Here is a 27,565-nt window from a genome sequence, read left to right on the forward strand (position 1 = left end):
CTTGTGGAATTTCATAGCTCTTACTGATTACTTTTTCCGCTTCTGTCAATAACTGGATTGACTTACGTGTGGCACTAATGATTTTCAACTGAATTTCATTATGAATCTTCACGCTTTGCTAAATTTGCACATTTTCATGGTAGGTCAGCAACGCTAATCCAGCATGACTGGTCTGAACGTTGACACAGACCGTTTTGCAGCCAAATACGCATAATATTTCCCTAATTCGTAACGATCTGAGGTACTTTGCCTTACTAAAATAGTTATGTTATCTCGATAAGCTGAAATTCATTTTTATTAGCACAGTTCATACTAATTAGCGTTTCTTCTATCATATACATCTTATATTTACGTGTTGCGTTTAACACACTAATCAGCATTTATATAGTCATACACATGATTGAAAACAGTCTGACAAAGTTCCGATAGTTTGTCAATTTCACGGCCGTGCGTGGTATGTTGGTAGCACTTCGTCGCCTTGCCTGTTATGCTGTGTAGCAGACTTTAAGGCTGTGCGAATCAGCATAACGGAAAGGTGAGGGGTCTCGCTAGTTTTGTCCACGACTGTACATGTGCTGAAAAAAACTGTGGAAGTGCCGCGAGATATGCAGAGTTGAACATAAACGCAGATGCTTGGCAAGCCTGCAGGTTGCGCTGTTGCACTTGACCAGGATCGGCACCATGTTGCAAGTGTGTCTCGTGATCAGAACAGTGTTCTGTGTAGCTGGTAGTGTGGTATGTCGGCGCCAAGTGAACTCGAACATTGCAAAACAGTTTGTGGTCGTTTGATGGGTGTTTCCGTTACCAGGGTGGCCGAAGTATTAGGCGTTTCAAGAGGCAACCACTTACAGGGAAAGCGGAAAACCTCATGTACCACATCACGACTCGGACTAAAGCGTATGTTGAATGATTGTGACAGACAGTCACTGAAGTGGACTATGACGAAAAATAAGAGGTCAAGAGCAGAACCCATGGCAGAACTGAATGTCGCACTCGCGAACCTTGTCAGCGCCGAACGATGCGAATGGAGCTCCAGAAAGAGGAAAGAGTAGGGCGAGCTGAAATTCCAAAACCACTGACCAGTGATGCAAATGCTCATAACAGGAAAACGTGGGACTGGGGACATAGAACCAGACTATGGAGAAATGGAATACTGTCAGTTGCTCGGGTGTGTCTTCCTTCACACAACTTCCAACTTCTGGCCAAGTTCATGTACGGAGAGTAAATTATGGTTTGGGCAGTTATATCGTTGTATTCCCTGGGCCGACTGGTTAATCTGCAACATCCCATTACTGTCACTGATTATGTGATCATATCGGCTGATCAGGTCCAGTTCATGATGGAATGTTTGTTCCCCAATGGTGATGCCGTGTGTTCCAAGGCGACAGCGCCCCTGTTCACATAGCTTGCGTCGTCCATGACTGGTTGTGGGGGCACGTGGATGTATTTTCCCATCTCCCCTGGCCAACGTAGTCACCATATCTCGAAGGTATTGGCCCTTTTTGCCCACTTTGGAGAGATATGAGCGTGATCGCTTTCCACCTCCATCGTCGTTACCTTACACTGCCGCTATTTAGCAGGAAGAAGCGTACAACATTCCATTAAAAACCATACTGGACCAGTATTTATCCATTCCGAGATAACTGGAAGCTGTTTTGAATGCCATCGTGTTCCCTACACCGTATTAAACGTGGTAATATGTTTGTGGCGTTTCCATATATTTGCCCATCAGCATGGTTCTGTAGATCGTACATGCCACCGAAAATGAAATAATTAAACATTTTTATGCCGCTCGGGATTTGCCGAGCGGTCTTGGGCGCTGCAGTCATGGACCGTGCGGCTGGTCCCGGCGGAGGTTCGAGTCCTCCCTCGGGCATGGGTGTGTGTGTTTGTTCTTAGGATAATTTAGGTTAAGTAATGTGTAAGCTTAGGGACTGATGACCTTAGCAGCTAAGTCCCATAAGATTTCACACACATTTTTTAAAAACATTTTTATGTACAACGTATTTTATTTATGGTTGGCGTGTACGATTTAGTAACACTATCTCAAAAATTTCTCTCTTTGTCTATTCCGTGAGTGACCTCATCGTTTCTTATCAGTACATTTAAATATCAACGTGCTTCTGTGACGACGTATCCCACGCGCTTCGATTTCCGTGTTTTCCGATATTCTACAGTTAATGATAACTTACCTACACGAATTATTTCTGAGAATATCAGCCCTGGAATCTTGGAGCAGTCGACGCTACTCTGAGGAAGACTGCCAGTGTTTGGTAATGAAATGTGCCTTCTTCTTGCCGTACCAGCAGCACTGGCGAGATCCTGGCGCTGGAGTTCCCGGGACACCCTACCGCGTACTGCGGCTACCACTCACATCCAGAGGTGGCGACCGCCGGCTCCTCCTTGAGGTTCACCGTGGTCCAGCGCGGTGAGGACGGGCGCGGAGTCAGGGACACCTACTACTGCGTGCTCGCGGGCGACGAGGTCGACTTCAAGCAGCTGGCGGAGGACAACGCGCTGGCCGTCCGGCGAGGAGCTTTCACGTAAGTCTCTGCTGTTTTCTACAGACTTGTTACACTGTTCAACACACGAGAAGTGTGCCGCATGGTTTCAAGCTTAAACATACTCACACTTCGTTACATGTGTCTGAAACCATATTTATGAATTTTCGTAGTTAGTTAACAGGAACAAGAGTTGCCGGATCGGAGTTCCAGTCCCTAGTCCAGTACAAAAAGGTTCGTTCCGTTGTGTAATTTCTAGTGGTAACTTGTTTTAGAACATATCATTTACTGTATTAAATTTATTTACAAGCATTGAAGACTGAGTGGTCTGTAATAACGTGTTTTCTGATATTTTCATTATCGTGATACTAATCCAATTTTTGACTGACAGCCAGACATAGAAGTTTTCTCTAGTGGTCTCATGTAGTATACTCAAACGACTGAACGAAAAGAGAACAGAGGACCGACAAAACAGTTACATGATACGGGTTGCACACAAATGAGATGGAACGCAATTCAGTTCGTTCGGATACTTCTGAGCATGATAGTACATCGTCTTTATTGTGGGAATGATGAGTTCTTCTGGTAAGTGTGGATAGGGATTGGGATGTAATAAATACTGGAAGGATACTGTACGCAATCAGATGGATGTTCATCAGGGAGGGAATGGTAGTTGTGGTGTTAGGAGATAGAGAGGACGCCAGCTGGTAGTCCAGGGTCCTGGACTACCAGGACAAAGGAGACTCAAGTTAATGGGAAATGTAGGAGAGGAGAATGTGTTCTAGGTGTTTGAGAAGGTGTGGCAAATTGATTAGCTGGTACAGGATACGAGTGGGAGAAGTAGCCGAATATGGAAAGCGTGTTAATGTCATTCCAGGATTCGGAGGCAGTGATGTTGCGCTTACTGGCGAGTTAAACAGATAAAGTTGTGTTGCTAATGATTATGGGAGTGACATTCTTCGAAACGTCGTGCCGTTCCGGTGAACTCACCCAGCTGGGAACTCGAGAATTCAATATACCGGATGATCAAAAAGTCAGCATAAATTTGAAAAGTGAGTAAACCACAGAATAAGAATAGAGAGGTAAAAATTGGAATGACATGGGGTTTTATTAGAACCCAAAAAAAAACGAAGTTCACAAAATGTCCGACAGATGGCGTTGGACAGCAAAACTTCAGTGACTGCGCATGACAATCGTGTATAAAAGGAGCTGTAATGAGAGAGAGAATCAGATGCGCCAGCAGTCGCAGCATGTTGACTTACCTGAAAAGGCGCTTTTAGTGAAGCTGTATTATCAGAATAGGGAATGTGCTAGTTCAGCGTTACGATCGTATCGCTATAGGAAGGGAATTCGAACGGGTAAAGGTCCGTTGACAAATGCAACTGTGGCGAGAATGATTTCGAAGTTCGAAGCCACGGCTTGTTTAGACGATAGATTCCGTAGTGGCCGACCGAGCACAAGGCGTAATGCTGCTGAGACAGTTGAGGAAGAAATGGAGACTGTAGCGGGTTCGTCTTTGCACGGGGAAGTCAGCGCTTGTGCAGTCGTACGTCGCACCGGCATTCCATACACTACTGTTTGGTTGGCCCTTAGGCGTACCTTCCGATGCTATCCGTACAAAATGCATTGGCGTCATGAACTGTTACCTGGCGATTTAGTGAAGCGGAGGGCATTTGCGGTGTGGGCGTTTCAAAAGATGGCGGAAGATGGCGATTGGATGAGTAACGTGTTGTGGACCGACGTAGCTCATTTCTCGCTCCGAGGGTCTGTCAACGCCCACAACTGCAGAATTTGGGCTACCGAGATTCCTAGAACTGTCGTGGAAACTCTATTGCACGACGAGAAAGTCACGGTATGGGTTGGATTTACCACATCTACCGTTATCGGGCCTTTTTTCTTCGAGGAAATGCGTGATTATGGTTTTGTAACTGCTACCGTGACGGGTGAGAGGTACGCCGATATGTTACAGAATCGCATCATCCCCAGCCTGGCTGATAAACACCTGCTGGAACGAACCCCATGTTGCTAGACGCGTGAAAGATCTCTTGCGCGCGTCGTTTGGTGATGATGGCGTGCTCTGCCGCCACTTTCGTCGTGCTTGGCCTCCCAGGTCCCCAGACCTCAGTCCGTGCGATTATTGGCTTTGGGGTTACCTGAAGTCGCAAGTGTATCGTGATCGACCGACATCTCTAGGGTTGCTGAAAGACAACACAAGTCGCCAATGCCTCACCGTTATTCCGGACTTGCTTTACAGTGCTGTCCACAACATTATTCCTCGACTACAGCTATTGTTGAGGAATGATGGTGGACATATTGAGCATTTAAAATGGTTCAAATGGCTCTGAGCACTATGGGACTTAACTTCTAAGGTCATCAGTCCCCTAGAACTTAGAACTACTTAAACCGAACTAACCTAAGGACATCACAAACATCCATGCCCGAGGCAGGATTCGAACCTGCGACCGTAGCGGTCGCGCGGTTCGGGACTGTAGCGCCTAGAACCGCTCGGCCACCCCGGCCGGCCTTGGGCATTTCCTGTAAAGAACATCATCTTTGCTTTGTCTTACTTTGTTATGCTAATTATTGCTATTCTGCTCAGATGAAGCACCATCTGTAGGACATTTTTTGAACTTTTGTATTTTATTTTTGTTGTTGTTCTAATAAAACCCCATGTCATTCCAAGCATGTGTGTCAATTTGTACCTCTCTATCTCTCTATCTCTGCACCATCTGTCGGACATTTTTTGAACTTTTGTATTTTTTTTTTGTTCTAATAAAACCCCATGTCACTCCAAGCATGTGTGTCAATTTGTACCTCTCTATCTACATTATTCCGTGATTCATTCTGTTTTCAAATTTATACTGACTTTTTGATCACCCGGCATATTAATATATGTTTATTTTTTCTCCTTGAGTTGTTCGTCAGCTGGCCTTTCTACCGCCTTTCACCACTACGAACTGGAGTGCCGTGAATCACTAGCAGGGGAATCGTGCTCGCATTTCGCAGAGACAGTGAGCCGGCCCTGGAGCTGGGGCGCGTGCACTGCGTGCTGCAGCCCGCTGCCTCGGTGCCCGCCGGCGTCTTTGACTTCCGCGCGACGCGCCTCGCCTCGGGGCTGCCTGCATTCCTCTGCCTTCGTCTGGACGCTGCCAGGACCCTCGCTGAGCCGCTGGTGGAGAGCGCTGCGCTGCCAGTGGGGGACGCACTCGTCTTCAGGTCAGGTTCTCGCTCGTCCACTTGAGCAGGCGGGTAACGCACTGCACAAAGGAGGCAGTAGGACACTTTATACACTACTGGCCATTAAAATTGCTGCACCACGAAGATGACGTGCTACAGAGGCGAAATTTAATCCACAGGAAGAAGATGCTGTGATATGCAAATGATTAGCTTTTCAGAGCATTCACACAGGGTTGGCGCCGGTGGCGACACCTACAACGTGCAGACATGAGGATTTCTCATACACAAACAGCAGTTGACCGGCGTTGCCTGGTGAAACGTTGTTGTGATGCCTCGTGTAAGGAGGAGAAATGCGTACCATCACGTTTCCGACATTGATAAAGCTCGGATTGTAGCTTATCGCGATTGCGGTTTATCGTATCGCGACATGGCTGCTCGTGTTGGTCGAGATCCAATGACTGTTAGCAGAATATGGAATCGGTGGGTTCAGAAGGGTAATACGGATGACCGTGCTGGATCCTAACGGCCTCGTATCACTAACAGTCGAGATGACAGGCATCTTATCCGCATGGATGTAAAGGATCGTGCAGCCACGTCTCGGTCCCTGACTCAACAGATCGGGACGTTTGCAAGACAACAATCATCGGCACGAACAGTTCGACGACGTTTGCAGCAGCATGGACTATCAGCTCGGAGACCATGGCTGCAGTTACCCTTGACGCTGCGTCACAGACAGGAGCACCTGCGATGGTGTACTCAACGACGAACCTGGGTGCTCGAATGGCAAAACGTCATTTTTTTGGGTTAATCCGGATTCTGTTTACAGCATCATGATGGTCGCATCCGTGTTTGGCGACATCGTCATCGCCATACTGGAGTATCACCCGCCGTGATGGTATGGGGTGCCATTGGTTACACGTCTCGGTCACCTCTTGTTCGCATTGACGGCACTTTGAACAGTGGATATTACATTTCAGATGTGTTTCGACCCGTGGCTCTACCCTTCATCCGATCCCTGTTAAACCCTACATTTCTGCAGGATAATGCACGACCGCATGTTGCAGGTCCTGTACGGGCCTTTCTGGATACAGAAAATGTTCGACTGCTGCCCTGGCCAGCACATTCTCCAGATCTCTGACCAACTGAAAACGTCTGGTTAATGGTGGCCGAGCAACTGGCTCGTCACAATACGCCAGTCACTACTCTTGATGAACTGTGGTATCGTGTTGAAGCTGCATGGGCAGCTGTACCTTTACACATCATCCAAGCTCTCTTTGACTCAATGCCCAAGCGTATCATGGCCGTTATTACGGCCAGAGTTGGTTGTTCTGGATACTGATTTCTCAGGATCTATACACCCAAATTGCGTGAAAATGTAATGACATGTCAGTTCAAGTATAATATATTTGTCCAATGAATACCCGTTTATCATCTGCATTTCTTCTTGGTGTAGCCATTTTAATGGCCAGTAGTGTACAACACACGGACCATCAAAGCACCCTCTTTTTTTCCAACTTCGTCACCTCAGAGTAACAAATGCACCCGACGTCATCAGTTGTGTGATGATTACAGGGTGTTAAAGAAAATGGTATTCCATATATTGAGATGTGGTAGTATGAACCAAAATAAGAAAAAAATTGTCCTCTAAACATGGGCTGTGAAATGCATATGTTGCCAAAGCTCCAAGCCCTACAAGCTCTGTCATATTTCGAACGACTTACAGAATGCACCCTCCAAATTAATAGAAACTAATAACTACAGAATCCATCCTCCAGAAGTAGCGTACCTAAATAGCCCTACTAAAAATTAACTCCACTCTAACGGACCACGAAGGCCCAACTGTACTGACTGGCCGCCGTGTCATCCTCAGCTCACAGGTGTCACTGGATCCGGATATGGAGAGGCATGTGGTCAGCACACCGTACTCCCGGCCGTATGACGGTTTACGAGACCGGAGCCTCTGCATCTCGATCAAGTAGCTCCTCAGTTGGCCTCGCAAGGGCTAGGTCACCCCGCTTGCCAACAGCGCTCGGCAGACCGCATGGTCGACCGAGCGAGGTGGCGCAGTGGTTAGATACTGGACTCGCATTCGGGAGGACGACGGTTCAATCCCGCGTCCGGTCATCCTGATTTAGGTTTTCCGTGATTTCCCTAAATCACTCTAGGCAAATGCCGGGATGGTTCCTCTGAAAGGACACGGCCGACTTCCTTCCCCATCCTTCCCTAATCCGATGAGACCGATGACCACGCTGTCTGGTCTCCTTCCCCAAACCAACCTACCAACCAACCAACCGCATGGTCACCTATCCGAGTGCTAGCCCAGTCCGACAGCGCTTAACTTTGCTGATATGATGGGAACCGGTGTTACCAACGCGGCAAGGCTGCTGGCTAACGGCCATAGCCTCGCACCAACTTTTCTTGTCGGACGGTCGGTTGAGAACGACCACATGACAACCGATTCAACCCCACAAATCCCGCCTCCCAGCCTCTGCAATTCACCTGACGCCTGCCTCAACTTCAAATTGTGCTGTGCACCGGGTGATTCAAAAAGAAAGAACAGATTTCCGTTGTTTGTTACAGACAAACTATTAAAAATTGAAACACATTGCTCATGGCACTGCATACAAGAAAGGTCAAAGTTTTGAAACAGCTGCGCTGTTGTTTGTTTGTAGCAAGAGAAATCATTTTCTGTGTTGGAATTTGTGCAAAGTTAATCCATTGGTCAAGTGCAACGTGCATTCCGCTGTAGATCCAGCAATAAGCCGCCTCTGCACAAACATATGTACGACTGACATACAAAATTCTCGGAAGCTGGTTGCATATGCAAAGGGAAAAGCACTGGTAGGCCAGGCACGTCTGCGATCATAACAGAAGGAACGCATTTTGCAGTTCATTTCTGCACGATATGACAGAGGACATTTTTATGAAAGATTCATTTCTTCGGATGAATCGACGTTTCATATGTCAGGTGCATAATGTAACAATTCGGGGGGGGGGGGGGGGTCACAAAATCCTGGCGTGACATGAAAGCGGGCACGAAAAAGACTCACCGAAATTGAATGTGTTTTGTGCAGTTTCTGTTCACAAAGTTTATGGATCTTTCCTTATTGTGGAGGAAACTCTGGCAGGAATATCGTACCTAGACATGATGAAGAATTGATTGTTTCCCCAACTTCACAAAGATTCTAATGATTTCATTTTTATGCATGACAACACTCCGCATCACCTACCCCTTCAGGTGCAGAGTTATCTTGTGAACACTATCCCACAAAGTTGGATTGGAAGAGGTGTGCAAGAAGACCTTAAGTAGTTTCAAGGACAAATAATTTATTCAGAATGGCGACTAGCTTTTCCCCACTCTCACTCCCTTTGACATCGCAACCCATCCACCCCTGGAAATGGCGTGAAATTTTGGCAGGAAATAGCATAATAGGGGTACCTCCACTATACTAACTCTCTCACCCCTTCCCACACTTCTATGTGGTTACCCAATCTGCACCCATCCTATGACATCATCCATGTAAATGGCAGAAAATTGTCTGTCTGTGTCAAGATGCAAGATTGGAGGAAGCCTAGGTTAGTGTACTTAATTTATTTTTGATGGGAAACGGTAATTCTGTGCTGGACAGGAAGGCAGGGTATTTCATTTATATATATTTACTTATAGCTTAACTGGACTATCTACAGTAATCTAAGTTGGAGACGTGTGTTCGCCTTGAAGTGCAGTGACCGACTGAGCAAGTTCACACTACAACCACCAGAGAGCACAATTGGTCTATTCCCTCCTGCTACCCTTCCCACCTCTCTTATGATGACACCCACCCTCACCCCCATTCTCTACCCTGGAAATGGCAGGAAACGGTCAGTATCTGTCCAGCTGCCAGAGAGGAAGGCTATGTTAGCGTACTTTATTTATTTTTGATGGGAAATGGAAGTAAAGACCACTCCTAATTATACATATTCATGCATAGTACTACAATAGTGCCTGAAATCTTAATATGCAAAAAATTTGCGATGTCACTCACTTGGTGTTATCCTGCTGGAAAGATTTACAATTCCACTCGAAACTAGTAGCAGGTGGACTCAAAATTAATATTAACTCCACATAGGACACTTCCTTTACCTACAAGTCGAAATAAATCTCTGTGCTCCACAAGTGAATTGGCGGGAAAAACTTTCAGTCTGAAACGATAACTGAAACAATCCCTTAAACTGGTGCATACATACAATTTAAGAAGAAGAGAACTGCAGTGATGTTAAAAAAATTGGACTACACATACCTGCTACTTACAATAACACCATGGTAAAAAAAAACAACTGTACGAAAGCCGGCCGGTGTGGCCTAGCAATTCTAGGCGCTTCAGTCTGGAACCGCGCGACCGCTACGGTCGCAGGTTCGAATCCTGCCTCGGGCATGGATGTGTGTCATGTCCTTAGGTTAGCTAGGTTTAAGTAGTTCTAAGTTCTAGGGGACTGATGACCTCAGATGTTAAGTCCCACCGTGCTCAAAGACATTTGAACCATTTTCCGACTGTACGAAAGATAACACCACTTCTGTAAATTACAACTGCATGCTGTGGGATGTAAAAACAACATGAAAAAGCTTTATAAATTAGCAAGTGCTGCGTCTACGACGCAGATAAACCATTTGTCTGGAATGTAGCCTTTTACGGAAGGGCCGGCCATGGTGGCCGAGCGGTTCTAGGCGCTTCAGTCTGGAACCGCGCGACCGCTACGGTCGCAGGTTCGAATCCTGCCTCGGGCATGGATGTTTCTACATCTACATCTACATCGATACTCCGCAAGCCACCTGACGGTGTGTGGCGGAGGGTACCTTCAGTACCTCTATCGGTTCTCCCTTCTATTCCAGTCTCGTATTGTTCGTGGAAAGAAGGATTGTCGGTATGCCTCTGTGTGGGCTCTAATCTCTCTGATTTTATCCTCATGGTCTCTTCGCGAGATATACGTAGGAGGGAGCAATATACTGCTTGACTCTTCGGTGAAGGTATGTTCTCGAAACTTTGACAAAAGCCCGTACCGAGCTACTGAGCGTCTCTCCTGCAGAGTCTTCCACTGGAGTTTATCTATCATCTCCGTAACGCTTTCGCGATTACTAAATGATCCTGTAAAGAAGCGCGCTGCTCTCCGTTGGATCTTCTCTATGTCTTGTATCAACCCTATCTGGTACGGATCCCACACTGCTGAGCAGTATTCAAGCAGTGGGCGAACAAGCGTACTGTAACCTACTTCCTTTGTTTTCGGATTGCATTTCCTTAGGATTCTTCCAATGAATCTCAGTCTGGCATCTGCTTTACCGACAATCAACATTATATGATCATTCCATTTTAAATCACTCCTAATGCGTACTCCCAGATAATTTATGGTATTAACTGCTTCCAGTTGCTGACCTGCTATTTTGTAGCTAAATGATAAAGGATCTATCTTTCTGTGTATTCGCAGCACATTACACTTGTCTACATTGAGATTCAGTTGCCATTCCCTGCACCATGCGTCAATTCGCTGCAGATCCTCCTGCATTTCAGTACAATTTTCCATTGTTACAACCTCTCGATACACCACAGCATCATCTGCAAAAGCCTCAGTGAACTTCCGATGTCATCCACCAGGTCATTTATGTATATTGTGAATAGCAACGGTCCTATGACACTCCCCTGCGGCACACCTGAAAGTACTCTTACTTCGGAAGACTTCTCTCCATTGAGAATAACATGCTGCGTCCTGTTATCTAGGAACTCCTCAATCCAATCACACAATTGATCTGATAGTCCATATGCTCTTACTTTGTTCAATAAACGACTGTGGGGAACTGTATCGAACGCCTTGCGGAAGTCAAGAAACACGGCATCTACCTGTGAACCCGTGTCTATGGCCCTCTGAGTCTCGTGGACGAATAGCGCGAGCTGGGTTTCACATGACCGTCTTTTTCGAAATCCATGCTGATTTCTACAGAGTAGATTTCTAGTCTCCAGAAAAGTCATTATACTCGAACACAATACGTGTTCCAAAATTCTACAACTGATCGACGTTAGAGATATAGGTCTATAGTTCTGCGCATCTGTTCGAAGTCCCTTCTTGAAAACGGGGATGACCTGTGCCCTTTTCCAATCCTTTGGAACGCTACGCTCTTCTAGAGACCTACGGTACACCGCTGCAAGAAGGGGGGCAAGTTCCTTCGCGTACTCTGTGTAAAATTGAACTGGTATCCCATCAGGTCCAGAGGCCTTTCCTCTTTTGAGCGATTTTAATTGTTTCTCTATCCCTCTGTCGTCTATTTCGATATCTACCATTTTGTCATCTGTGCGACAATCTAGAGAAGGAACTACAGTGCAATCTTCCTCTGTGAAACAACTTTGGAAAAAGACATTTAGTATTTCGGCCTTTAGTCTGTCATCCTCTGTTTCAGTACCATTTTGGTCACAGAGTGCCTGGACATTTTGTTTTGATCCACATACCGCTTTGACATAAGACTAAAATTTCTTAGGATTTTCTGCCAAGTCAGTACATAGAACTTTACTTTCGAATTCATTGAACGCCTCTCGCATAGCTCTCTTCACACTACATTTCGCTTCGCGTAATTTTTGTTTGTCTGCAAGGCTTTGGCTATGTTTATGTTTGCTGTGAAGTTTCCTTTGCTTCCGCAGCAGTTTTCTAACTCGGTTGTTGAACCACGGTGGCTCTTTTCCATCTCTTACGATCTTGCTTGGCACATACTCATCTAACGCATATTGTACGATGGTTTTGAACTTTGTCCACTGATCCTCAACACTATCAGTACTTGAGACAAAACTTTTGTGTTGAGCCAACAGGTACTCTGAAATCTGCTTTTTGTCACTTTTTCTAAACAGAAAAATCTTCCTACCCTTTTTAATATTCCTATTTACGGCTGAAATCATCGATGCCGTAAATGTTTGTGATGTCCTTAGTTAGGTTTAAGTAGTTCTAAGTTTTAGGGGACTGATGACCTCAGATGTTAAGTCCCATAGGGCTCAGAGCCATTTGAACCACTTTTTTTACGGAAGTGAAACGTGCACGGTAAGTTCAGACAGGAGAGAAACGTTTTGAAATGTGGTGCTACAGAAAAATGCTTAAGAATATACAGGTAGATCGAATAACAAATGAGGAAGATAAAAAGCAAAGGAAGAAAGAAAATTATAGCACAACTTGACTAACAAAAGGAATCGGTTAATACATTAGGATTGCGCAAAAGTTCGCAAAGCTTTGGTTTGGAATGTTGGTATTCCGATTGCTATGGGTTTATTTATCGATTGTCATTTTTTATTTGTAGTTCACTGTTGACTTGCCATTCAGCTGATTTTGTTACGGGATGTAAAAGTCAGCTGGTTCATGTGAAAGATATCCAACGTCATTATGGCAGCGCGACGGGAATTAACTGACTTTGAACCGGAATGGCAGTTTTAGCTAAACGCATGAGACATTCTCTTTCGAAAATCTTTATGGAATTCAATATTCCGAGATCTATAGTGTAAAGACTGCACCGAAATAACTAAGTTACAGGCATTACCTCTCACCTCGGAGACGCAGTCGCCAACTGCCTTCGTTTAACGGCCCAGAGCAGCGGCGTTTGCATAGAGTTGTCAGTGCTAACAGACAAGCAACACTGCCTGACATAACCGCTGAAATGAATGTGGGACGTACGATGAACGCATCCGTTAGGACAGTGCGAAGAAATCTGGCGTTAATGGGCTATGGCAACATAAGTAAAATTCGGGTCAAGCACGTTTTATCATATAGTACCTATTTAACAATAGCCGTTAATATAAGAGACGATAATTCTCTTTTGTAGCGCGTAGTGAAATTGACCTCTGTCGGTCGATGGAGTATAAGGGCGATGAAAGGGCGTTGCACGTCCGTTCACGCAGTTACCATTTTGTTTACACATGAAACATAATCTGACCTATGCTGGTCAATTGCTATACATGGCGATGAAGTGGCGTTGTTCGTTCACTAACGTGTTATTTTTACTAATAAGATAAAAAATTAATCTTGACAATATTCTTCATTCAGTGTGTGTCAGCAATAAGAAGTATATCTACACCAACTGATAAAAACACCTACTCGACTATCTGTCTACAGGTTAACCGAGATTATTACATTATGGCGTTTACATACTACAGTTAGCTGTTTTATGTATATGTCATCTTTCATTAGTAACGGTGGGTGCGTCATGCAGCATTCGTTGTGAAAGGGCCGATATATTCTAATAGTGTAAGTCGGGGTACTGTGTTCGAATTTATATAAATCCATGCATAGTTTGTTACATTTTAGTCATAACCTGGTGTAGAGGCTTTATGTTTAAAATTTTTAACCTTTCTATAAGTTATTTGTTTTAAGGTATAACTGCGCTGGGCTTTTATCTTTGACAGTCATGGTCTCATTTAGACATGCGTAGTGTTCTCCGCCATGTTGATTTGCAGCGCGTTATCTAGTTCAAATGGCCTTGAGCACTATGGGACTTAACTTCTGATGTCATCAGTCCCCTAGAACTTAGAGCTACTTGAACGTAACTAACCTAAGGACATCACACACATCCATTCCCGAGGCAGGATTCGAACCTGCGACCGTAGTGGTCTCGCGGTTCCAGACTAAAGCACCTGGAACCGCTCGACCACAGCGGCCGGCCGTTATCTAGTCCTACTTAGTTTCACGTGAGCTCATGAGGCCCACCGCGTGGCGTCCATGGAGACGAGGCGCACGCCAGAGCTTAAGTTATGTCTTGATGACTTAGTACCTATGCACCGCATTTTTAAAATGTGACTACGGCTATTCAGGCTGTTTTAGTTTTATTTCCAGACCATGCCCACTTAGACAAATTATAGATTCAGGTATATCTTCTGAAGAAGGCTCAATTGTTTGGGCTGAAATCTAGGTAAAGGTTGGTTTCACTACCGCAATCGAAGCTGATAGTTTCTTATATATTAGATTATCATGATTGCTGACTGGGCTGCAATGTTGAAAGTACTAAAATGTAAAGAGAGTTCAACCTGGATGCCGTTGATTTTTGGAAATCCTTGCAATCTGCAAACCACATAAGGTTTAATTTTCCTGGGACTGCACATCAGAAATTGCCGGCTGATAACGAGCCAGGAATGCCGAGCTAGTGTTAGCTACGATATTATATTTTGTGACGGCCATACTCATGTTGCCCATCGTTAAATAGCTAATGTATTGTAAAGAGCTGTCTTCAACCTACTAACTAGCTTCAGGATGTGGCCATTTTTAAATGTAGGTGTACATCGATAACGTGTGTGTTAGAACATTTAAAATCATTTCCTTTTGCGTGGACCTAATTAGTTGCGATATTAGATTGACTGTCACACTCGTGTTGCCCGCCATAAGCTATTTAATTTATTGAAATGAGGTGACCTTATACTCCAACACCTGTTTTGAATTTGTAGCCGATTTCAGGCAGTGGCTGTTTTTAAATGTACACTATGTGATCTAAAGTATCCGGACATCCGCAAAAACATACGTTTTTCATATTAAGTGCATTGTGCTGCCACCTACTGCCAGGTACTCCATATCAGCGACCTCAGTAGTTATTAGACATAGTGAGAGAGCAGAATGGGGCGCTCCGAGGAACTCACGAACTTCGAACGTGGTTAGGTGATTGGGTGTAACTTTAAACATCACTAGGTCCTCTATTTCCGATGTGATAGTGAAGTGTTAACGTGAAGGGACACGTACAGCACAAAAGCGTACAGACCGACCTCGTCTGTTGACTGACAGAACCCGCGGACAGTTGAAAAGGGTCGTAATGTGTAATAGGCAGACATCTATCCAGACCATCACACAGGAATTCCAAACTGCATCAGGATCCACTGCAAGTAGTATGACAGTTACGCGGGAGGTGAGACAACTAGGTTTTCATGGTCGAGCGGCTGGTCATAAGCCACACGTCACGCCTGTAAATGTTAAAAACATTTCCCGATTGAACAATAGAAAAATGTTGTGTGGAGTGACGAATCACGGTACACAATGTGGCGATCCGATGGCAGGGTGTGGGTACGGCGAATGCCCGGTGCACGTCATCTGCTAGCGTGTTTAGTGCCAACAGTAAAATTAGGAGGCGGTGGTGTTATGGTGTGATCGTGTTTTTCATGGATGGTGCTTGTACCCCTTGTTTTGCGTGGCACTATCACAGCACAGGTCAACATTAATGTTTTAAGCACCTTCTTGCTTGCCACTATTGAAGATCAATTCTGGGATGGCGATTACATCTTTCAGCACGATCGAGCACCTGCTCATAATGCTGTTACACGACAATAACATCCCTGTAATGGACTCGCCTGCGCAGAGACCAAACCGGAAACCTATAGAACACCTTTGGGATGTTCTGGAACGCCGACTTCGTGCCAGGCCTCACCAACCGACATCCATACCTCTCGTCAGTGCAGCACTCCGTGAAGAATGGGCTGCTATTCCCCAGCACCTGATTGAACGTATGCCTGCGAGAGTGCAAGCTGTCATCAGGGCTAAAGGTGGGCCAACAGCGTATTGAATTCCAGCATTACCGATGAAGGGCGCCACGAACTTGTAAATCATTTTCAGCCAGGTGTCCAGATACTTTTAATCACATTGTGTAGATGTACATCGATAACGTGTGTCGATGGATTTAAAAGCAGTTCGTGTTATGCGGACGTGAATAAGAGGAACCTAATGGAACTTTTGCCTAATGAGTCCTTGGCTGCATTTCAACATGGCCGTAGCCAGAATGTGGCTAGTAATGGAAAATAAATATTGAAGTTAACGTTCAGCTTGTTCGAGTACATTAAATAGCCTGTTGTGTCTATCATGTAGACAAAAACAAATATCATCCGTCTTTTGCAACTGAGTGTTTACTTTGTTTTTAACTAAACACGTTTCACACATTCATGTTAGGCATCATCAGATTAATGTTTAACTACACCTATTATGATGTGAGTTAGGTTATCTTACTACACTCCTGGAAATTGAAATAAGAACACCGTGAATTCATTGTCCCAGGAAGGGGAAACTTTATTGACACATTCCTGGGGTCAGATACATCACATGATCACACTGACAGAACCACAGGCACATAGACACAGGCAACAGAGCATGCACAATGTCGGCACTAGTACAGTGTATATCCACCTTTCGCAGCAATGCAGGCTGCTATTCTCCCATGGAGACGATCGTAGAGATGCTGGATGTAGTCCTGTGGAACGGCTTGCCATGCCATTTCCACCTGGCGCCTCAGTTGGACCAGCGTTCGTGCTGGACGTGCAGACCGCGTGAGACGACGCTTCATCCAGTCCCAAACATGCTCAATGGGGGACAGATCCGGAGATCTTGCTGGCCAGGGTAGTTGACTTACACCTTCTAGAGCACGTTGGGTGGCACGGGATACATGCGGACGTGCATTGTCCTGTTGGAACAGCAAGTTCCCTTGCCGGTCTAGGAATGGTAGAACGATGGGTTCGATGACGGTTTGGATGTACCGTGCACTATTCAGTGTCCCCTCGACGATCACCAGTGGCGTACGGCCAGTGTAGGAGATCGCTCCCCACACCATGATGCCGGGTGTTGGCCCTGTGTGCCTCGGTCGTATGCAGTCCTGATTGTGGCGCTCACCTGCACGGCGCCAAACACGCATACGACCATCATTGGCACCAAGGCAGAAGCGACTCTCATCGCTGAAGACGACACGTCTCCATTCGTCCCTCCATTCACGCCTGTCGCGACACCACTGGAGGCGGGCTGCACGATGTTGGGGCGTGAGCGGAAGACGGCCTAACGGTGTGCGGGACCGTAGCCCAGCTTCATGGAGACGGTTGCGAATGGTCCTCGCCGATACCCCAGGAGCAACAGTGTCCCTAATTTGCTAGGAAGTGGCGGTGCGGTCCCCTACGGCACTGCGTAGGATCCTACGGTCTTGGCGTGCATCCGTGCGTCGCTGCGGTCCGGTCCCAGGTCGACGGGCACGTGCACCTTCCGCCGACCACTGGCGACAACATCGATGTACTGTGGAGACCTCACGCCCTACGTGTTGAGCAATTCGGCGGTACGTCCACCCGGCCTCCCGCATGCCCACTATACGCCCTCGCTCAAAGTCCGTCAACTGCACATACGGTTCACGTCCACGCTGTCGCGGCATGCTACCAGTGTTAAAGACTGCGATGGAGCTCCGTATGCCACGGCAAACTGGCTGACACTGACGGCGGCGGTGCACAAATGCTGCGCAGCTAGCGCCATTCGACGGCCAACACCGCGGTTCCTGGTGTGTCCGCTGTGCCGTGCGTGTGATCATTGCTTGTACAGCCCTCTCGCAGTGTCCAGAGCAAGTATGGTGGGTCTGACACACCGGTGTCAATGTGTTCTTTTTTCCATTTCCAGGAGTGTATTTACAAGCGTTGGTTTATGTTTCATTACGTACTTTTATGTTTCCTATTGTTTTCACGTGTCGATTCGTTTCTCGCTGCACACTGCGCCTGGCCGCGCTGTAGGATTGACTAAGGGATCATGGGAACTGTAGAGAGTGGGATTCTAGCGTGATGATGACCTGAGAAGAAATGCTGGGTTGCTGAAATAGTGCTATGGTAGTGCAGGCTCTATGTGTGTGTGTGTGAGTGTGTGTGTGTGTGTGTGTGTGTGTGTGTGTGTGTGTGTGTATGATAGAGTGAGAGTGAGAGAGAGAGAGAGAGAGAGAGAGAGAGAGAGATAGAGAGAATTTCTTTGTGTTTTAATTTTATATTTTAATTATTCTTTATTTCTTTTGATAAACTGCGAATTAGTTGGAATATTTCCCTTCTATTACTTTTATTATTATGCCGTAAGAGTACCACGTCTGGTTTCGCACCAATGTGGTGGTGGTGTTCTGCATATCGCAAAGGACGGACTGTATCTACATGTTAAACGTAAATGAAGAAGCAAGTGAGGAAGAGAAACTGCAATAGTATTAACAATATAAAAAGCTTGTGTTGTACGGAATGGTTTCGATTTTCAGAAAATACAGTGAGGCTGTGGACGAGAATGGCTAGCAACGAATGTCACGTTATTAAATCGCATACATTAAATATCCAAATCGTTACACTATCGTGTGTCTAAACGTCGTTCGTGCAACGATTGGCATTAAATCAGCACTTATTGGGTAACGCCACGACAGCTATGTACAAGTAAAGACTTGATTCTACTTTACCTGGAACTAAGAAGGATTTTCGCCAGCAGGTTCACCCGCGTTAACGTGCCGGACCTAGTGTGCCGTCCATTTTCGGATGTTCCTCTGGCGCAGTCGGACATCGAGGTGGAACTCTTTGGTTTCTTACATCCAGCCAGTGGGCCACTCAACTGTCATTTCCGGCGTGTTTACGAAGGTAAGTAACGTTGATGTATCATGGTTAACTATAGGTACTGATATGACAGGCGAAGACGATGACGTTGGCAGATTTCAATAGGCTGGAATGATTCTGGAGATATGCAGTAAGTCTTCAGAGGTGAGTGCTTATAAAACACTAGTAAGACCTACCCTAGAATACTGTTCAAGCACGAGGGGCGTTCAGTAAGTAATGCAACGCCTTTTTTGCTCGGCCAATTTTGGTTGTTGTGGGACATCGTGGAACATCCCACTTCAGTCCTTACAGTTTCATGAAGTTCCGATAGATGACTGCGATTTACATAGTCTTCAAAATGGCGTCTGCAACGAAGGTCCGTTCCGAACAGAGCGCTGTAATTAATTTGCTTTCGACGGAAACCCAGAGCATCGTAGATATTCATAGGCGCTTGCGAAATGTCTATGGTGACCTGGCAGTGAACAAAAGCACTTTGAGTCTTCGGGAAAGGCGTCTGTCATCATCGCAACAAGGCCGTGTAAATCTGTCCGATCTCCCGCGTAGTGCGTCTCATACACCCACAGCTCACAGACAGGAGTTTCAACACTGACGTGCAGGGAAAACAATCAACACGACACGGTATACACGCGGGGTACCCCAGGGAAGCATCCTACGGCCCCTACTGTTTAACCGCTACATAAACGATCTCCCAACCACACACAACACAACGATAGCAACCTACGCGGATGACACAGCCATCCTCGCGCAAGATTGGAAACCATCAAACATTACGTCTCGCTTTAAGACTGCACTCAGAGTGGCTGAGCCTTGGTTAGAGAAATGGAGTGTTAGAGTAAACGTCGACAAGTGCGAAGCCGTTCTGTTCACTAGAAGACCGAAGCAACTGCGCAAACACCAATACTGCAGACCAATAACTCTACATGCACGCCCAATACGTTTCCGCGAGAAAGTCAAATACCTTGGTGTCTGGCTGGACCAGAAATTACTCTGGGGAGACCACATACAACACATGAACAACCGAGCAAACGTGAGGCTCAAACAGCTCTATGCTATGCTCAACAGACGTAGCACACTGAACACAAGTGTGTCGGGGTCCATGTACATGAGACTTATTCGAACCCTGATGACGTACGCAGCCCCTGTCTGGGCATACGCTGCGCCCACACGCCTGCACCGTCTGCAGATCATACAAACCGAAGTACTCAAGATCATAAGCAATGCTCCATGATACACACGCATCGCGGGCCTTCACTGGGAATACCGACTTGAGACTCTCACGGAGGTAATCCACAAACTCACCACAAGACTATACAGAAACCCGAGACATTCGCAGAACCCGTTTATTCTGAATCTGGGGCACTACGACCACAACCATAGATGGAAACATAAGAGACAAAAAGACATACTTGTAAGGAGCTAACATCTATGGTCAAGTACACGCAAACACAACGGTACAGGTGAGCCCCTGTTAATCAGCCACCACTACTGGATATACTGTTGGAACACACTTGGAGAACAACTGGCACCACGCAGGGAAGCCGTACCGTACACTACATGCAGACAAGCTCCACACATCCCACACACAGTGAGATGATCTATGGCCGACCTCCCACTAATATATAACGATCCTGCTTGTTCCAGGAATGCAGCGGCTGCAGCAAACTCGGATGCATCGCCATCGCCTGCCACGGCAATGATGCATGGTACTCACATTAACAAACCCAACCTTGCATGAACTATCGCAGCTAGTAAGCCACTACCGCTCTTACTACCAATCCCACTGTCGCAGAGGTTTTTTTCCCACGGCACGAGCCTTGGCACTTTTTTCCCCTCTGCTCATCAAATTGCTGCCCTCATTCGCGTTTCGTCCACTATCTATCACCTGATGGATCGTGTTAATGTGTAGTCTTACCCAGACGCACGGATAACATCACAGCCCAGCATCCTGTGATCCACCTATTAGATAACTAACATGTTGACGGAGGTGACAGTAGAACTTTTGGTTTGGTCACCACGTTGGTGCGGGCGTGGAGGGGCCCCATCTCTATCCCGCGTGCCGGCTGGCCGCACGTAGCTGTGACTCCTTCAGTGTACGGACGTGCGGACACTCCCATTCGAGGTGATCAACGGATCACAGTCAAACATTTCACTAATCCGCTGGACGTCTCTGTTGGTAGTGCTGACACACTCGTCCACCAGTTAGGGTACACACAGTTGGTACCTGCTGGGTTCCTCGCCGACTAACAGAAGAGCATGAAGAGAAACGAAAGACCGCCTGTGCGCAGTTGCTTGTGCGTTACGAGGGTGATCGTAACAATTTCCTGTCGAACATCGTCACAGTCGATGAAACTGTAATTTTTCCTCCTATCTACGTAATTCTGTAGCTCTCAGTTCGTTCGAGCAATCAATCATTCATGATAGGAAACACAGTCATAGCTCAGTCACTCAAAATGATTCTGAAATTTTACTTGTTAGAATGAAATCAGGCGATGATTCTTCTTCTCTGCAGGCTCGTGCTTTGCGGCAGTCTGCTAATCTGTACAAATAAAATGCCTCGTAATTTTGGGAGCGTTGTATAATCAGTCGGGAAACCTCTGATCAAGCGGATATTTGGCTTTGATGAAGTTTAACCTTCCGAAGAAGTAATGGAGCTCTTGGATTATTAAATGCAGGTTCGTATCCAGTCTTTCGGAAGTCCCTTCTGCTTAATAACTACGCAATATATCGATAAATATCATTAATTCTCACATTTCAAATACACACCATTTACTTGAAGGAGCCATCAATATGTATTTCCTTTTAATCGTACAGTTCGTATCAGTTATCTTCTGTGATAAATCTCAATAATCAGGTTACAGTTCTTCCAAACCAAGCTCATGCTAATCAGCACGAAGACAATCTCGTAAGCTCCCTTTCTTTTTTTTCTAACAACCACCAGAGAGAGTACTACAAAGAATACTTATGCGCTCATGGCATAGCTATTGTATGAAACTATTTTGCGCATGGATTCTGCGAGTATGAAGATAGAAAATTAGTAAACGTCATTCAAGGGTAGAATTGTATCAGAATAATTCATCGAATATAAAGAGATATTACAAAACGTGGGTTCATTACGTCGAACTGGAAACAAAACGGCAATCCATTGAGTGGCGCCACACCATCTCTCCTCTGAAGAAAAAGTTAAAGCGGCGCCCTCAAGCTGTAAAGTCGTAGCGACAGTCTTGTGAGACAGTGAAGGAATTATTCCGTATGATGTCCTCCGTCATGGTGCAATCATCAACTCTGAAGTGTATTGTGCTACCCTCAGGGAATTGAAGAAACTATTTCGGCGTGTTTGTCGCACAAAAATGCAAACGAACTTCTCATTCTCCATGACAACACAAAGCTTCACACAGATCTGCGGCCCTGAAAGGAGCTCACAAACCTTCATTGGACTGTTCTTCCTCATCCACCTTATAGCCCGGATCTCACGCCTTCCGGCTTCCTTCTGTTTGACCCAATGAAGGATCACTCTGCAGTAAGCAGTACGTGGATGTTTGGGAGATTGTTGATGCAACAGAACGTTGGTTCCGACTTCGACAGGTAGTGTTGAACCTTGCGGGCATCTAGGCTACCCAAGTAAGGTTGCGTAAGGCTGTCACATTGAAGGAGATTATGTTGAAAAATAGAGTTTTATAGGCAAGAGAGTGTGGAGAATATGGTGTAATGGAATCCTGAATAAAACAAACATGCTTCCTCAAAAAGTGTGTCGCATTACTTAGTAAACGCCCCTCTTATGTTGGATCCATAAAAAATAGGACTATCAGGGGCTATAGGACGTATGCAAAGGAGAGTAGCAGGTATGATCACACACTCGTGTGAGCCACGGAAGAGCGTCACGTAGATTCTGAAAAATCTGAACAGGCAGAGGCATGAAAATAGGCGAAGTCATCTCTCGAAACCAGCATAAAGTGAGGAATCTAGGAATATACTGCAATACCCTATATGTCAGCCCCACAGGGGGTGCGAAGACAAGATTAGACTAACTTATTTCAGCGTGCCAAGTGTAAATAATTCTTACAGTGCTCCTTATGTTAATGAAATTCATAGGAGCTTATACAGATATTAGAATGGGAAGTACCCTCTGCCGTGTACTTCACATTGGTTTGTGGAGTATACACATGGACGTACAATTCACAGTATGGGTCCTCGTGCCTTCCGCACGTTCAAGTATCATCATATTAATTATTGACGCTGTAACTTACCTACTGACGGTAGTTACTCAGGCCCATAGTTCTTGACTTTTTGCGACCTAACCATAAAACAAGAAACACCCGTCTGTTGTTGATTCAACGACTGGGGCTCCGCCTCACAAGCGAACTGCTAAAACCGAATAAAATGGTTCTTTTGCTACGGAGACAAGTCTATTCTATCACTAATAAAAGTCTATTTTCTTCAGAACTCATCATTTACGAACTGATGTTTGAAGGTTAACGAATCTAAAGACTGCAGTTGTATAAGCTGCTCAAGAAACAATCACGTCGAACAATTATGGCTAGCGGATTTGTAGGAGCCATACATAATGTATTATTTGGTCAATACTAAACATATGTTTGATAAAATCTTGAAAAAATACACAACACCTGCACTACTCACAGAGCCACATTTTCGAAAATAGAAGTTACAACCTAACCTACCCTTACTTTCCGAACAGCCCTCGTACAATGGCATGAGAACACCACTTGGCGGTGTTAACACCGCAGTACTCGAATCCGGCCACAGTTTTAGCACATCTCTCGATATTTTTGCGTAAAGGTTCCACCTAAAACTAACAAGTGTTACGTCACTGTACACGACTTTTCAAAAGTTTTCGAATGCCGATAACAAGGGTAACGCTACATTTAAAGAATCGAACTTGCTTCAGTATCTCAGATGATACAGTAATTAACAGGACTAAATTTACAAAAAAATTATACTATCTGACCAAACGTATCAAGACACCTATATAAATAAGGAATTCACCACTAGATGTCACCAGAGGTGGACGCTCCAATATGAAAGAAGGCAGGGAGTATTATGTCGTCACTATAGAAGCAATAACAACACAATCCATTACGTGATTAGTGACTTCAAATGTCTGCTAGTCATTGGCGTTACCTGAGTAACAGATCAATCAGGGACATTTCAAAGCTTCTAAGGCTGCGCAAATCGACTATTAGTCACATGACTGTGAAGTGGAAATGCGTAGGAACAAACACTGGTGAGCCAAAACCAGGCAAACGTCACACAGTGACGGACAAGGCCGGTCGATCATTGCGGAGGATGGCTGTAAAAAAAATAGCATGAAATCATTGGAAGCGAATCATTCGTGAGCTCCAAAATGCTACCAGCATACCAGATAGTGAAAAAGTAGGGAGTCAAAAAGCAATGGGTATCACGGCGTAGCAGCTCATCGTAAGTCACATATTATTGTAGTCATTCTATGCGACGCTTGAGATAGCGATGCTGCTGGGGAGTGGATGACTAGAAACGAGTAATTTGGAGTAATGACCCCATGGCAATGCAATGGAGGGGTTTCGGTTTGGCGAATGCCTGGAGAACGTTAACTGTTATCATATGTAGTGTCAAGAGTGAATTACAGAGGAGGTGATGTTACGGTAATGGGGTGTTTATTTTGGTTAGTGAGTGGTTCCTTTACTGCGCTTCAGAAAACAATAAATTCAGACGAATATGGACACATTTGAAAGCCTTGTGTACTGCTTACAATAGAGGACCAGTTGGGAGACGATTTGTATCACAGTGACAATGGTCCATATCATAAAGCAGCATCTGTCAGAATGTTTTGCGGACAAGAACATTCTTGAAATATACTGGCCAGCCCAGAAACCCTATCTGAAACCAATGCAACACCTTTGGGGTGACTTGGAACGTTGGCGCCGCTCCAAATCCCAGCGTGCAGCATCACTGCCTTCTCTGGTTTCTGCTCTTGAGGAGTAATTGGCTGTCATCACTCCACAGACTTTCAGGAAACACATTGATAGTGTTCCCAGCAGAGTCCAAGCCATCATAAAGGCAAAGGTTGGGCATACCCTATATTAGTGTCCACTATAGGTGTCCAGATGAGGTGTTATGTTTTGAGGGACTCAACCTGTGTGTTATGAACAGTATGGTCCTATAATACTCTTTTGAGGTATGTCAGAAACTAATTTTACATCACTCTGTAACGAGAAAGATACTGATTTCTATTTACTGGAAACCCTTCAGTCCAGTTGGTTTATGTTTCCATACTCATTGATGCTCCTATGGTTGTTTGCTAGTGCCAGTAAGCGGCCGCGCTCTCTGTTGTGTTTTTAGGCCAGTCTGCTGCTGAGCTGCTGAACAAACTGTGGCAGGAGATGCGCGCGCAACTGGTGATCCGCCAAGACCTGCCCCCGACTCTCACCCTGCCCAACTTCACGTGTCAGGCGGCGATGCGAGCGGACCAGCCGGCCCCTCCTGCAGATGATCTTTCACCATCATCATCGCCTGCCTTCGCCGTGACCGGCCCCAGCAGCCGATGGACTCTCTGCTGGACTTCTCTTCAGCATGCGCTAGAAGATGTGACCATCGAGTTCCCGAACGTCCCTCGCATCATGTGCAGATCTCACGAAGTCCCTGCCGTCCCCAGCCTCAACGACACCGAGTTCTACTTCGTCCTCCAGTTGGGATCTTCCTCGCGGCTCCTGTGTCGGTTCGCTGGGCTTCCGAAATTTGAATCAGGTATAGTTGTTGCTTATCTGTTTCACCGAGTGATAAGATACTGCATCTCGACGATGTTCTGATGTGATCTCTGTGGTGTTCTTGAGCTATGATTAATTCATGAGTTTATTCGTCCACAGTTAATCTTCACAGTGATACTCGAAAATTTTATACAATGGAGAAACAATTAAACAAGCAATGGATTACTATAGTCAAGTTTAACTTTTATGTTGAAAACAGTACCATTTTTGAGTATACATAGTTGCAAACAAGTTAACAAATAATGTCAAAAAAATCACAAACACACACACACACACACACACACACACACACACACACACTCCATTGTACACATGTCATACACTACACAGAAACTCCTGGCTTCAAGACCATTACCACACTTCTGCCTTTGTGTGATGTCGTTCATGTTTTCACACTTCTGTCTGAAAATTGTCACCATCCCTCAAAATGTAGTGTTCAGCATAGAGAAATGGAAGGAGGTCGATTATCATTCGTTACAAATGTGAGGCTTAAGACTTTACAACAAGATGCACTATATATAGGGCATAAAGTATAGAACAACACGGATGTTTGTTAGTTATTTGTGTTAATATATTTATGATCTGTTCTTTGTGTTCTCTAAATAATGCATGACCTTGTAGTATGTGTTACTTAAGAGGTATGATTTAATGGAAATTTTTTAGTTCAAGATTTTTAACTGTCACCTTGGTTAGTTTATTGCACAGTTTTATTCCATGGTACAAAATGCTGTTTTTTGACTATTTTTCTCCTTAAACGTAAGTACAGCTCTATTTAGATGATTATGGATGCTGCTGTTAATGGAACAATTACTGATGTTCTTGTTAATGTGCATAACAGGTTAGTAGATGTATCCATATCATACAATAGAACCCATCACAATCACCACATATACGGCATTTTGTTATTAATCTAGTGGCCTGTTTCTATAGTTTGATCCGTGTTTTGGATTCCCATAAATGCTACGAACTTAGTGCATATAAGAATAGTACGGAACTACAAGGCACTTCCTGTTACATACTATTAACAGGACCCTGAGGGTATAAGAAGGTGACAACATATTATGAGGTGCATTCAAGTTCTAAGGCCGGTTTTTTTTTCTAATTAACTACTCACGCGAAATCGATGAAACTGGCGTTACTTCTCGACGTAATCGCCCTGCAGACGTACACATTTTTCACAACGCTGACGCCATGATTCCATGGCAGCGGCGAAGGCTTCTTTAGGAGTCTGTTTTGACCACTGGAAAAACGCTGAGGCAATAGCAGCACGGCTGGTGAATGTGCGGCCACGGAGAGTGTCTTTCATTGTTGGAAAAAGCCAAAAGTCACTAGGAGCCAGGTCAGGTGAGTAGGGAGCATGAGGAATCACTTCAAAGTTGTTATCACGAAGAAACTGTTGCGTAACGTTAGCTCGATCTGCGGGTGCGTTGTCTTGGTGAAACAGCACACGCGCAGCCCTTCCCGGACGTTTTTGTTGCAGTGCAGGAAGGAATTTGTTCTTCAAAACATTTTCGTAGGAATCACCTGTTACCGTAGTGCCCTTTGGAACGCAATGGGTAAGGATTACGCCCTCGCTGTCCCAGAACATGGACACCATCATTTTTTCAGCACTGGCGGTTACCCGAAATTTTTTTGGTGGCGGTGAATCTGTGTGCTTCCATTGAGCTGACTGGCGCTTTGTTTCTGGATTGAAAAATGGCATCCACGTCTCATCCATTGTCACAACCGACGAAAAGAAAGTCCCATTCATGCTGTCGTTGCTCGTCAACATTGCTCGGCA

At 45.3% G+C, this 27,565-nt stretch overlaps 1 protein-coding gene across 2 annotated transcripts in view; it reads left to right on the forward strand.

The window, feature by feature from the left end:
• Positions 1–27,565, forward strand: part of LOC126100566 (uncharacterized) — a 73,469-nt gene that overhangs the window by 29,106 nt on the left and 16,798 nt on the right. Inside the window, exons 2-5 of one of the 2 annotated variants that reach the window (XM_049911183.1) lie at positions 2,307–2,543; positions 5,508–5,717; positions 18,906–19,051; positions 25,361–25,765. In XM_049911183.1, the coding sequence (XP_049767140.1) occupies positions 2,307–2,543; positions 5,508–5,717; positions 18,906–19,051; positions 25,361–25,765 (998 nt within the window). The remainder of the gene's footprint in view (positions 1–2,306; positions 2,544–5,507; positions 5,718–18,905; positions 19,052–25,360; positions 25,766–27,565) is intronic. The other variant, XM_049911184.1, reaches the window with a different exon arrangement.

This window comes from Schistocerca cancellata, chromosome 9 (genome assembly GCF_023864275.1).
Source record: "Schistocerca cancellata isolate TAMUIC-IGC-003103 chromosome 9, iqSchCanc2.1, whole genome shotgun sequence".
NCBI classification, from domain to species: Eukaryota; Metazoa; Arthropoda; class Insecta; order Orthoptera; family Acrididae; genus Schistocerca; species Schistocerca cancellata.